The following is a 14,276-nucleotide window of genomic DNA, read 5'->3' as shown; positions in this document are numbered from 1 at the left end:
TTTTTTGTTTGTCAATTAAATGTTCTCGTCAAGTTTTGAATTTAGTTGGGACTTTTGTTGTAGGATAAAAAGTTACTTTTTAAAAGAAATAACTAATTTAAACATAGACACTTCTACTAACAATACATTTCAAATTATAAAAAAAAATCTGACACCAAAATATTTGTGTCTGTTTAATTAGGTTCTAGTAACATACTTGATACATATGTTCCAATGTGATTAAATCTTCTTTAGCACCCATGTGATATATATAGCCTTGAAAAATTAATTGCTAATCATCTTCTCCTATGTATAAGGTTATAATCTATTTATTAATTTTGTTTTTAATTATTTCAGCTATCATTAGAAAATGTATTGTTAATAATAAATGTTTAGTTCGTGGTGTTTTTTTTTCTAGATTAACATTCATTTTGTTAAACTAATTAAATAATGTTTTAACTCTAAATGTACACATACTTTGAAGTAACTAATATCAAGTAATCTCACTGACTTTAGTGATTTTTTGTTTAAAAAGGTTTTATATGATACGTTAATTTTACATTATCCATTGTAATTTAGTGAGTTAATGTTAACGTAGTTTAAATGGTGTATCTGTTACACAAAGATTACTTTGTTGAGCTACCAAAATGCACTGTTGACTTGCTGAAGTTTGAACTCTTATATGCCATGCTTTTAGATGATTTAATCTTAGCATAATTTTTTACTTCCAATTGTATTTTATTTCTATTCACTTATAAAAAGATCTTTTCTTATACCTTACTCTATTTAAATCAAATTGACATATATTTTTTTTTCATTCTAAAATATTTATATCTTAATTTTACATGTGACGCATTGTTTTACCCAGTTGATAATATTTACACAATGGCATATATTATCAGGATCTTTTTAATATGAACTGTTATCTCACTTTTGTAAACAATATTATAACCTTTAACTTCAACTTGTGTAGGCAAAGAAATAATAATAAAATGAATATATTAGTCAGATTTAACTTCCTGTGGAAATATCCATGTATTCTTAAATTGGTAGCCTGCTATTAAATTACTAACATAAAATAGAATATTTGAAATTTTATTTCATATTTCTGTACAAACATTAATTAAAATAGTAAAACTCAAAAGCCTACATTTATTAAAACTACACTTAGACTAGGTCTATCATAAATGTTAGTTTCTTGTTCTAATTTTTTTTTTTCAAATTAGGAATTAGTTGATTTTTAAAATTCTCAGATTTATCGTTTTACTTCTATTTCATGTGCCAATGAAATTGTTTTGTATATAGATCAAATCATGAAATTTCAAACATAAGTTCAAAATATGACTTTTCTATTCCTGTTTACTGTATATGTGGTATTTTTGCTTCCATATTGATTTCTTTTTTTCTTAGCCTCTCTGATCTCTCTCTCTCTCTCTCTTCTATATGTTTGTATTCTATTCTATTTGAATATCAGCATTCCCCTTTATACAGGTGTCATGTTGTATTGTTCTACCAACAGTAATAAATTGTCAGTGTTAATTTACAACTTGCGTTCATTGTTTTAAATCTTAGTTTAACATGTTTGACTGGTCTTCAGGATTAGATTAATTTGAGCAGCCCCCCCCCCCATCCCCTTCCTCATAAGCATTGAATTAGATCCTGTTACTCTTAAAATTTGTTATAATAAAAAAAAACCATTAAGTTGCCCATAATATTATAGAGCCCCTTTTTTTATCTGCTGCTTTTTTTTTTTTTTTTTTTTGCCTTGTTATGGCAAGGGAGCACTGAAGGAATGTGTTTAACCTACCTATTTATCCAGCCGTTTAAAATTACAAAACATTTGATTTACTTGTTTAGAGATTACATCATTAAAGTTTACATCTGACTTCTAGCTACTTCATATTGGATTTCACATTATATGGAAGAAAAGTCTAACAGAACAGGGAAACGTTGGATTTGTTTTAGAAATTGATTGTTTGGTTAACATTAAATATGTAAATTTTATATGTGTCAACATTTGTTTCAGGAAAATTAATGTATTGAATTAGTATGATTAATTGATGTTTAATAAACATTTTAATAGTAAGGACAAATTCGATACAATTTGTGTATGCAATGTTGAAAAAAATATAAATAATATGTATTTAAATAATGTTAACAGTTTAAAAATATTAGAAAAGTATGTATTTAAAACAATGAAGTGAATTCGTAATAACTTGGTGCATTTCTCATTGATTTCTAAAGATTTTTTAGGTTTGATCTTATGGTTGATTTACTTTCTATTTCACATTAGTTTTCAGCATGATTAATTTCAATTTCTTTTAATTCAAATTTACACAAAGAATTCAAAAAATTATGCCTTGCATAGATTGGAACATACTGTACTTTTAATATATTTTGTCTGTTAATCATGTAAAGACTGACTTACTTTATACAATGAATTGTGTTGTATACATTTCTACTTGCAGTAGTTTAGTCCAATATTTTCCTTATATTTGTTACATTTGGCTATATATTGTTCACTTCCATTGGCTATTGTAACAAATAATTTGGTTTTTCATGTTTTTTGCCTACTATTCTTTATAAGTTAACCCTTGGCTTGCTCTGGAATGATACTACACTGTATGTTTGACTTGACTATATCTACCCTATGATTTTGCAATATTTCACCCTCAGCTCCAAATGTCAGTGTTAGATTTGGTATACATTTAATACAAATATATTCCTCTTCTATTACATATGCACTTAATAATTATTTACATTGAATAAGTTATAACTATAGATATAACAACTTAAAGTCAATTTTGAAAGTAATACTATTTGTCAAATGGCTATTCCTTAAAAAAAAAAATTCTAACTAAAATTATGGTATGAAGTAAGACTTCGGGCATCTTAGAAAAATTAAAATGTAGCTCGTTTTTGTTTTCTTCATATTTTACAGAATTTCCCCCAAATCTAAGTGAACTGTCCTCCAAAGTCAGTGAATTACCTGCCAAAATGGCACAAGGTGTAGGGGAGATCACACAGAAATGTGTCTTGCAATGAGATTCATGTAAGTTATGTCCCCTATGGCTATATTTGGTAACCTCACCCAATGCATGCTATTGTTAAACTGTATTTTTTAAAATGCACCTTCCTCACCAATACTATTTAGAAAATGTTTTATTTTATTAAACATTAATACCTAACATTTGTTACTAAAAATGTTTTAATCTATAGCTGTATTTTACTCACATGTTTGCACTTTGTAATATATTTATTTTTCCTCATATTGTATATCAACTCATTAATTATAATTGTATCTTTCTTTGTTACTAACAGTCATAAATTTTGTTCAGCTAAATATTAAGTAATAATTAATTATTAATCAAAATGTAAATTTGAAAAAAAAAGATATATTTTAAAATAGTGTTACAGTAGACTTAAACACTAACAAAATATATTTTAATTGTTATCAAACCTCTTGTTTGCTATTTTATTTCTTTTACCTAATATTTAAAGTCTTTTAATAATTGAGTAACACTGAAAACAATATTACATCTTTATTTGGTAGAAAGTATTTTTAATGATAAACTATATTTCCATTAATTTCAACAAAAATTGTTTCAAACATCTACCAAAAATAAAGTGTAATTAACGTATAATTATTTTGCCTGTGTTGCATGTAATTATTAACTAGAAAAAATGCCTTAAAATAATTTGTTTTCACCTTTGCTTTTCATCTGAAATTGTTTCTTTAATTCCCTGATTTATTAAAGTAACTGTTGTTTCTTATTTTAGTTAATTTTATGTTGCTGTCAGCTGTTATAGTTTAGAGTGAGAAATGCACCAAGCTATCTAGTACTTTGGTTTTATTTACAAACTTTAGTTTGCAATAACAGTAAGGCTTTAAAGGTATATTATTTTGTATTTAGTTCACTTGTTTTAGCTAATATGTGTGTAGGATTAGATAATACTGTAGTTAAATAGTGAATAGTCAATGTGATGTTTACATTTACACAATATTATTAAAATTGAAAGAGTTATTGATATTTTTATTTATAGGAAATTTAGTTCATTAATAAATATCTTACTTCATTAATAAGACATTTTCTATGGAAAGGTAAGTACAAGTCTCTAGAAATTTTAATTTATTTATTAGTGAACAATTGTAATTTATTTTGCAAAGTTAAATCATTTGGTTTTATTTAGATTTATATAAGAAGATTTGTCTCATATCACATTTAGTGACGTAGAAGAAGTAGAGTTTACTAATTTCTGTGACCTCAGCTTCATCATAAAAAGGATTGTTTGGTTAGCAATATGTCTTGTTGCTTGATCTTTGCAATTTGTGTCTATGACTTATAAGGAATGCAACATAACTCTAAAATGAAATAGAACTTCAATATTTTCAATTTAACAATTGTGCGCTGTATTACTAAATAACACTAAAACACTTTTGACAATATTTTAAGTTAGTTTTTTTTAGTTTAGTATCTATTTATTATGGCATATAAATTTTATAAACTTCACGTCTAATGAGATATTTGTTTCTTATTTGCATAGGTGATGGTTCGCTGATGGTGTTGTTTAAAAGAAATCAACAACCTGTTTCTATGTTTGCTGGTTTGAAATTGTTAAGTACTGCAGTGAATAAGATGAGCTACAAACAGACAGAAAGATAGACAGACTTATAACACAAACCATTGTAGCCTACACTTCACATTTCATATAGCAGGAGACCACCCATTGCAGAAAAATAAAAGATGATCTTCAGACTGATTAGTAAATTGACTTTTTATAATACAATGTATTTTGTACAGTTTACCATGTAGGCAAGACCACACATACAGCAAAGTAAAAGATGATCTACGCAACTTGATATCTAGATGGACCCATCGTAACAGACCATACTGTAACTTACACTTACACTTCACAATTCATACAGTGCAACATGTAATCAAGGGATTCATCATTAAGGACAGGTCATATATTTGATCTTCAAAGAAATATTTGAAAATGGCAAATAAATTTCATCTACCTGAAACTGCGACAACTTTTTATTATATAAGGACTAATTACACAGGAATGTAGGAGAAGGGTAGGAGAATGGAGTAGACAAGAGAATTGAACCAGCATAGTCATGACTGCTCAATAGCAATATTTGTTCTTGTTTTAACTTTTATTCTATAGTACATAGTTCCATGTACATTTTCTTCAACAAAGTTAGATGTTTATATTTTTAAGTCTGTATAGTCCATTTGTTGGTGTTTGTTGAAAACATTACAAATGATAAGAATTAGAGTATTACTTGATTAATGACATTAATGTATTGAGTGTATGGGGAGAGAATGTAGTGGTATATTGTACTGACTGGAAGATGTTATTTACTAAATTAATTTAGGCAAGGAAGAAATAGATCTAAATATTTTTTAAAAATATTTATATTTTTTTAAATTGATTCATGTGAATAGTTTTATCAATATTAGAATAATAGTATTTTTTTTTAAATTTTAGTTGGTGAAACATTACTAAGATAACAAATGCAAGCAAATTTAAAAATTTTATAGATTGTTGATGCAAATTAAAAATGTAAAAAAATTCACATTTTAAATAAATTAAAAAGAAAAAGTTGAAGATTTTGAAAATGTAACTTATTTGACCTTCTTACACTACTTTTATCAGAGAGTAATGCGTGCAATTTTAAGTTAGCGTGTGTTGAATGTTAATATGTCACATGTGATAATGTTTTACTTGATTATATTATTTTAATTATGTTGATGTAGTGAGGTGTGCAATCACAGTAACTGATAGCCCAGTGCAATGTAGAGTTAATTAAAAATTAGAGAATCATTCTGTAACTCTAGTGGCCTTTATGTTTACTTATTATGTCAAATGTAAGGAAGATTTATTTTTTGCATTCGTTGTTTGCAGAGGCACCTCTGTTTATTCACATTGGTATATGTTTGTATGCTTTGTAAGGCTTATTGACAGTGTACGTAGCTTTTAATTTCCTGCACTTGTAGTACCATAGCTATGTGGGATTGTAGTAAGATGTTTTTAGCATATGTTTAACTTTTATGGACATTAGTTTTTGTAATCATTGAATGGTTTGAAATTAATTAGAAAACAAGACCTTAACAGTAATTGGAATTCCTAATATAAATTGAATTTATAATAATTATTCCATTGTTTAGTACATATATATTTTTTTTTTGGTATAATCCTTTCTTTTTGAGCAAGATGTGAATTTCAAAAATATTTTGAAGCATATCTGAATCAAATAACTTGTATTAGAAACTTGTTATTACCATCCATAACTTAATTTTTATACTGTAAATGCTTTGTAGGGGATCCTTACCAAATGGGATTGTTTGTTTTTAAATATGAGAAATAATTATTTTTTTATCGGTTGTTATTTTTAGAATTTGACCTTGTTTGTTTAAGCGAGCTCATGAACAAAATATCAGCCTCGTTGACACACATATCTGTTATGGTTGTTTTGTCATTATCAGATTCTTTCCCCATCTGTTCAATCTAAAATACAATTCCTGAGTATTGAAACACAAAGATAACTATCACAAAAGTGATAATTGTTTTGCATAAGTTTCTGACAAGCAGCATACGTGTTGTGAGTATTTTATTTTTACTGCCACTACCTTTTGTGGTTTTTACATCTCCCAATATTGCTTTTATTTCCCTTTTGAAAAGCACAACATTACCTCCCTTGTGTAATCCTTACCAAACCCTTTTGATTCAAGTATTGAACATGTACTTAATTAATTTAAAACCAAGTATTTTTTGCCTTGAAGCAAAATATTCATATGCAAGTGTCTCATGAAAATGTTAGTATGACACTACCATTATGTTTGTTAGTTGAACTTCAGTAAATAAGAGTGTTTACTTATTACTAATTCATAATTTTTACAATTCCTGTGTGAAGAATGTGATGAGAATTAGAATGTATTTTTTTTTGGTCATTGAGGAAGCTTACTTCTGTTTTGTGTAAGTGAGATATTAAATTATCTAGAACTGTGCCCCTAGTTAGTATATACAGATGGTAAATAAGTTAGAAACACAACTATTAAGCTGACTATAACAGCTGTAAAGTATCAGTAAATGAAATTAATGTTATTATTTAGGCAAAAGCAATATTGGCTGTTTATAATTTTTGTAACTGGTTATCAGGCCTGATTTTAAAAGAAAAATTGTATAATAATATTAATAATACAAAAATATACATATACAAATTAGAATGCCATTTTTTGTGTATACTATTTTCATTTTAAAATAGATAGATCTAGAATTTAAATAAATGTCTTAAGATTGTTTTTTACAAAATGGTCAGCTTTTGAAAAATAGATGATAAGTGAATAGTTGATATTTTTGTTATTCAAAGTTTTGTGACTGAAAACATTCCAATATGTTTCTAGCATTTCATTTTGTAGTGTGGTTTAGCTTGTCTAGTCTCTGCAAAAAAAAATATTTAAAACTGTTTCAAATGGCTGGTTGTTTTGGTGAGTTTGTGTTAGACTTTTTTTTACAGTTGTTAATTATATTCCTGTTTGTAGTGGCTAAAGTTATGGCAACCATTTTGTAAGGATTCTACATGTAAAAGGTTTTGAAGACTGGTCTTCCTTTGATTATACATGTTTTTTTTTAATTTTTATTACCAATCAAGGGTTAACAATGGTTTTTATATTTGTGTTTGTTAGACTAAAATGCTTTTATGGTTCATCTGTTAGAGTGTTTGCACTATCTAAGTGTGGAAGTAACTATAACTGAAACTGTTGCATGATTTTGTTAATTGTATTAGTATTCTTTCCTTTTTTTAACTACTTTTTACAAGGGACCAATTTAAGTTTATTTTATTGCTGATACTCTCCAGTCATTTTTTATTTGGTTTTATTTTGTTTTAATCAAGCAATATGTATAGAGTTCATTTTTAGTTTTGATAGCAATTATTTTTCTGTATATACATACAATAGTTTTTGTTTTTTTGTGAATCAAGCTTTATATTTTTAAAAACATGAACCCATGTACTAAAATATTTAAAACTTAAAAGTATGGAATCATGGAAATTTAAATAATATTAAATAATTTTTGACATATATTAACATGATTTTTTTTTCCATTGTTTGATTAAGCAAATAGATTGATGAAACTCATTAGTCGTTTTAGTGTGCTGTCTTCATGTAGCAAAAACTACACAGTAAATGTGTGTTCCTAAAACTTTGGTAATGTACTTAAATGCATATATAAACATGTTTTTTTACTCAGTGTTTAGTTGAAGTGTGAAAGTGGTATAGTACTACACTGATGTGCAATTTACTTTTTCAATTTTTTTTTTAAATAGTTTGTAAATTGTGAGATATAGAAATAAACTTGTATTAGACCAAACTGTCTAGTCTTTCTTTGCTGAGGTGTTTGTGTGTGCTTTATATTTTGAAGTGGGAATCAAAGTTATTTTTAAATATTTTTATCAGAGACGAGTTTAAAAAACTAGTCAGATTAATGGATGCTACAAGATTTGAGCCCTAACTTAGTTATATTTGTGTAATTTTCTATTTTGTTGAGCTGAAAGGCTTTAGGAAAGTTGGTGGTGAAACAGGCCATAGCCCTATGCTGTAGAACTACAGAGATGAATAAAGCTATAGGACAACAGAATAGTTGTACGTATTGGGAGTTCATTGCTTGATAAGAACAATTTCTCACACACTGAAATAGTCTCTGTAATCAAAGCTATGGCCACTGATTAGAAATATTCAAATTATATGCTTTTATCATTGAACAAAATAGGATTCTACAAGGGAACCATAGAGGTCAGCTCATGGTTGCTAAACCGAAAGTCCCGAGTTCGAACCCTCGGGCAGTTGAGGCTGAGTAACTGGGGACAAGAATGTATCTAGAGTACAGAAACTAATTGAGTATAGAAAACTACAACATCAAACGACCTTGTAGTTTGTTCTTGAATGAACAAAAACTATGGAAGCAAATCCAGAACAGTTTCTTCCAGGCATCTCTTCGAGGGGGGCTCTGCCGCCCCCCCCCCCCTCCTGAATGAAATGGAATTTACATAGAAAATATATAATTTTACAAATGTCCGCCCCTCCCCCACCCAAATATCAAGTCACCCACCGCCCCCCCCCCCCCCCCCCGAGAAAAAAGTCTGGAAGAGACACTGATCCAGAAAAAAAAGCATTTCGAAATAGGAGTCAACGGGTCAAATGGTGCATAAAATGCTGACACGTAATACTTAATTGTGCTGGAGGAAATCACGTCCAGCATTACAAATAATGAACAAAGAATTAAGAAGCTAACCTAGACATTTATATGAATAACATGAATTTTAAAAAATAGGCAAATTAGTAACAAGGGAAGTAGGACTATACAATCAAGAGAAAACATATTTCTAATATAACACAAAAAATGTACATAAAGAAAAACCAGGTTGATATAGATTATTTATCAAACGATTTTATTCAATTATAAATAGTGTAATAATTATTAATAATTTACAAATACTCAGTACATTTCTCATTTTATATGAGCTTTTGTTTTATGTTTTTAATACAACCCCATAAAAATACTATAAGCATATCAATGTAACAACCTCGTATATGTTTCTAGATTGGTTGTTGTTTATTTATTTTTTACTACTTTCATGTGCATTATTCAATGTAGATTTCATGAAAAGCGTCATCAATAATAAAATGCTGTTACAACTTTTGAAATAAATATTCATGACATTAGTGGAATAAGCCATCGCTTTTTTTTACAATTAGTTTGTTAGACTTCGCTAAAATGTTTATGTATATAATAGAATCTGGACTCTCAATGCTTTTGGGAAAAATATTGTTCAGAGAAAATATTGAAACAAAATGAAATAACAGTCACAAAAAAGTAAGTATTCGTCAAAAAGTCAGTCCAAATTTAATGTCGATTTTTTTTTCATTTTTTAAAAACAGTTACTTCAATAAAGGACAAAGCAAAATAAAATCTAAAAATAGTTACATGCATTTTTATATAAAACTAAATAAACACTTTGGCAATTTTTTTTTTTGTTTTTTAAAATGTGTTGAATCAAACAATGTTCTATTTATAGCATGCCTCCACCTCGCCCCATCCCTTGCGGGCCAGGCCTGCGTTTGGGGGTACCCGAGCTGGAAGCCACACGAACCGGTTTTCTAACCGGGCGCCGAACCACCGACGGCTCGGCGAGAAGCGGGTGCCGAGGCTGGAGGTTGGTGACCTTGAGGCCGTTGTTCTCGTCGAATCCGGCCTCCATCTTGCCGTTACACACCATGGCCCGCTTCTTGGAATAAACAAAACTATGGGAGCCGCGGGTCAGTTTGACTGTCCAGTCCTTTTCCACCTCAATGTCGACAAACCGGTTCCCTAGACGCGTAGTGCCGAAATGAGGAGACAGGCGGATAAATTTAGCCCCCGTGACCACGGTGACGTCACCGCCGCCGGTTTGTGTGACCTTGACCCCGTTGATCCGGACGATGACGCCACCTTTAGGAAGGTTGGCGTACTCAGCTTGAGCCGCCACCTGCATACAACTCGCCACAAGAGACTCGCCGTAACCTTCCGACGAAAACAGCAAGTTGACGGATTGGTCACGCAGGATATCAGTAAACTTGATGGGGGCGGTCGGCTGAAGTTCCGAGTCTTCCAGCTTGAAAAAATTGATGCCGTTGGAGAAAACGATGGCGTCGCCGCCGCCCATGCGAGCCCGGAAGTTCTGAGTAGCGATGTCGGTGGTGGTGCCGATCTGGAAGACTTTGACCGCCGGGTGGTAGAGGCATGCCGCGGTGCCTCGGCTGTCGGTCGCAACGGCCATCATGTGATTGTGGGAAACCACCCGGATGGTGCGGTCGACGGTCATTTCAACAGACATGTCGTTTCGCAGTAGAACTGAGATGAGACCTGCACTGGAGACATAGATGGAGGGGTAGACGAAGTACTCGGTCTCGGTGGGGACGCTGCTCATCATGGAGTAACAACACGGGTCGCCTTGGTTACCAGACATAGGCGGGACAGGGGAGAGGTCGGAACTGTAGCTTAAATCTGTCCAAGAGCTGTCACGGGTGGGGAAGTAATCATTGTAGCCCGACCCCCCGGGCATGTAGGTGGAGTAGACGTTCGGCGTGTTGGAGCAAGCGCCGGTGACGATCAAGGCTGTCGGGAGAGAGCACTGGTTGACGTTTCGTTCATCGTCGAAGCCGGGTTGCAGTTCTTGAGAGGAGGCGCCGTCGTGGCGAAGCAGTGGCTGACCCGGATGTTGACATACGTACTGGGGGTGAACCAGAAGTGAACCCTGAACTTGATGGCCGTCCCCGGAAGTGACCTTATTCTCACCATCCGCCTCGAACTCGTGGTGGATGGACTTGATAGGGGTACCAACGCAGCTGTCAGCTGGGGCGATAGGACTAGCGTTGTTCAGAGACATCATGCTACAATCAGAATCCTCCAACCCCGGTCCGTTTCGTGCGGTGTTTGACATCACAGGGGTAGAGGAATAACGACATATCACCTCTATATCCTCGTCATTGATAGTATCCAGGCCATTATTTGTTTCACCACACCCCATATCAGGGCGGGATATATTTAGTGTGGTATCAGTATCAGGAGTGCAGAGCAATTCTAATTCAAGATTTCTAGAGTTCGATTCGTTCGAGGTTTGCTCGAAGGATCTAAAATCGCTTCGGTCATTATGGATTTCAAATTGACCCGGCGAAGCAGGGGTGACTATGATGGCAGGAACCATGCCGTGGTAACCTGGGTCTACTTTAAGGTTTAAATCATTTACCTCCAAGTTTTGTTGAGCTGGGGCTGTAGAACGCGACAGGAAAGTCGTATCTGGAAACTGATCCGGCATGAGGTTGGCGCGGCTGGTAGCCTCGTTTTGGTTGGTGTTGTGATTGTCCACGTCCGATTCATGTTTACTGAAGTCCATGGTACAAGTTGGTGGCTGTGTTGTCCGAGTCAGTCGAGTAAAAAGTTGGACGCCGTTAACGACGCCATTGTTTGTAAAGCTTAGAGGAAATGTTAAGCTGATGACGCTTTCACAATGCACGCAACTACTGATGACGTCTTATACAGATTTTATGAGGTTGCCTTTGGAACAACGTCTTTTCAAAATAGAAATCTTGATGTCACAAATTGTCTAAATGATTCATTAACTATTTAAGACCTTCTGCTTGAATTGAGTCAGGAGGAGTTTTCACATACATTAATATTATAAAACACTTCAAATAACTAAAGTCTAAATCAAAGAAACTTGCCTCTTACAATCCTACATTTTTAAGCTGTCTTGTATCCTTTGTAACGTGACCTCTTCAATTCGCACTGCGCGGCTATGGAAGCACTGGTGCAAAATGGTGCGAAACATTTTTGTTGTGTTTATATTTAAACCAGCTTACCAGCTGCGCGTCGCTGCGATTTAGGAAGGAAAGAAACTTTGTATTCAACTTCATTTGGAAATCATTTCAAAGTGTGGTTTTAATTTAATATTCCTGGTAACTTAAAAATTACGCTACCAATGAAATGTATCGAGTAATTTACTTAGACCGGCATTAAACCGCACATTTATATGCAGTGTTGTTTAAATAACATTACGGAATATCATTTTGTAGTTTCATATATTCCTAGATATCCAATTTCAAATTTTCGTTTAATTCGAGTTGTTTAAATGTAAACAATGTCTTCACTACATTTCTTTGTAGTCTGGTGCTGTTGAGCCCACACTACCGCCCAGACGACCCAGGGAGTGTTGTTTGGTCCAGAAATATAGACCTTTCTGGTCTAGGGTCATTAATAGTCCAATAAGGCGAGTCTACGGATTGCCTAATTTAGGCTGATCACCTCACCCCTACCCCCAAGATATGCTCTATAATTCTAAACGAAGGAGAAGAGTTAATTCATTCGACACTTTTGTTCACGGAAAATTGTACTAAGCAGATGCAAAACGTTTTTTTTTTTAAAAATGAAAACTAAATTGACATTGATTGAGTGGCTAGAATGTAAGGGTACTATAACATTACGGAAATTTACCCCCCCCCCCCCCCCCACCACCCAAGAAAAAAAGAAAGCATAACAAAAGAAAGAAGAGAAAAAAAAGCAAATAACAACACACTATTCGTTTTTTCCATAAGAGGAAATAACCATGCAATCATGATTTGCCAAAAATATTAATTGAGTTGCCTCCCTTGATCCATAGGCCAGGACTTGAATCAATAAACAGCTGGGCTTGTTGATTGAGCCTAAAATATCTCAAATCCTTATTAATGCTGAACATTTTAGAGAAACGGATCCATTATTGCATTATATTTTAATTTTCATTAAAAAAGTACCAAAAAATGCTTTAAACATGCAAAAATAAATACAAATATTACAATTTTTGAAATACCAATTCCAAATAGAAACAAGTGACGTCAAACTATCTTAACCCCTCGCGCCCCCTTCCCCCAAGCATCTCTCCACACGCAGCACATGGTCACATAAACCCGACCCCCCCCCCCCGACTCCTACCATCATTATTACGGTGTTTTTTTTATGGTCTGTCTCTAATAAAGGCACTAATCTTCTTTAAAACTATACAGAATAAAAATAGTAGTCCCACTCTACACCATACGACCACGCCAGCCCTTTTTCTAAAGATAGCCTAGGACCTAGGTATTAGTCGAGGTCATCGGGTTACAAGATTCGATTTTTTAAAGTTATTTTTATCTATCTTTTTTATCCGAAGAGTTCAGTGTTAGAAAGGAATAATCAACATCTCTATTTTGGAGAATAAAAAAAAATGTATGGGCTATTTATTTTATTTATATTTTTTGTGATGAAGAAGATTTTAAAAATTAGTTTAAAGTGCCAAAAAAAAAAAAAATAAAAAAAAAAACTCGGTTGGTTTAAAATATAAAACTATTTTGGATTCCCCCCCCCCCCCCCCACCCTCCTCCCCTTAAAGTTTTTACAACGTCACAGGCCGAGAAACATCACTGACATTATCAGCGACAGTGAGTGACACAATTTTATGTCACTTCACTTAAGTTACTGTCCTGGCAAAAATGTCACTTTAATTAAATAACTAGAAGTGTGTTTTAATATCCAAAATTAAGGCGGTTTTAGTGACACTATGGCAAAAGGTTAGATCACAGATATGGCTTTGTCAGTGACATAATTACATGTTGTCATGATCGTATTATACCTGTGTGTACGTTAAAACGATGGGACGGCGTGGTTGGAGATAAGAACATACGACTAATAACCCGAAGGTCCCGAGTTCGAATACTGGTTCTTGTCTGTAAAACGTC

General features: G+C 32.5%; 2 protein-coding genes across 2 annotated transcripts in view; one reads left to right on the top strand and one right to left on the bottom strand.

Annotated features, from left to right (window-relative positions):
* Window positions 1-6,129, top strand: part of LOC131957018 (complexin-like) — a 48,627-nt gene extending 42,498 nt beyond the window's left edge. Inside the window, exons 4-5 of the mRNA XM_059321714.1 lie at window positions 2,921-3,031; window positions 4,525-6,129. Of these exons, the coding sequence (XP_059177697.1) occupies window positions 2,921-3,024 (104 nt within the window). The 3' untranslated portion in view covers window positions 3,025-3,031; window positions 4,525-6,129. The remainder of the gene's footprint in view (window positions 1-2,920; window positions 3,032-4,524) is intronic.
* Window positions 6,130-9,417: 3,288 nt separating this feature from the next.
* LOC131957019 (uncharacterized) lies at window positions 9,418-12,318 on the bottom strand. The gene has a single exon (XM_059321715.1). It carries the CDS (start codon window positions 11,918-11,920, stop codon window positions 10,058-10,060), a length of 1,863 nt encoding a protein of 620 aa, XP_059177698.1. The 5' UTR covers window positions 11,921-12,318; the 3' UTR covers window positions 9,418-10,057.
* Window positions 12,319-14,276: the final 1,958 nt, after the last annotated feature.

This window comes from Physella acuta, unplaced genomic scaffold, assembly GCF_028476545.2.
Source record: "Physella acuta isolate Inbredline_101_S28 unplaced genomic scaffold, ASM2847654v3 ptg001196l, whole genome shotgun sequence".
NCBI lineage: Eukaryota > Metazoa > Mollusca > Gastropoda > Physidae > Physella > Physella acuta.
The sequence above is the reverse complement of the archived record's forward strand: the minus strand, read 5'-3'. Positions and strand labels throughout refer to the sequence as shown.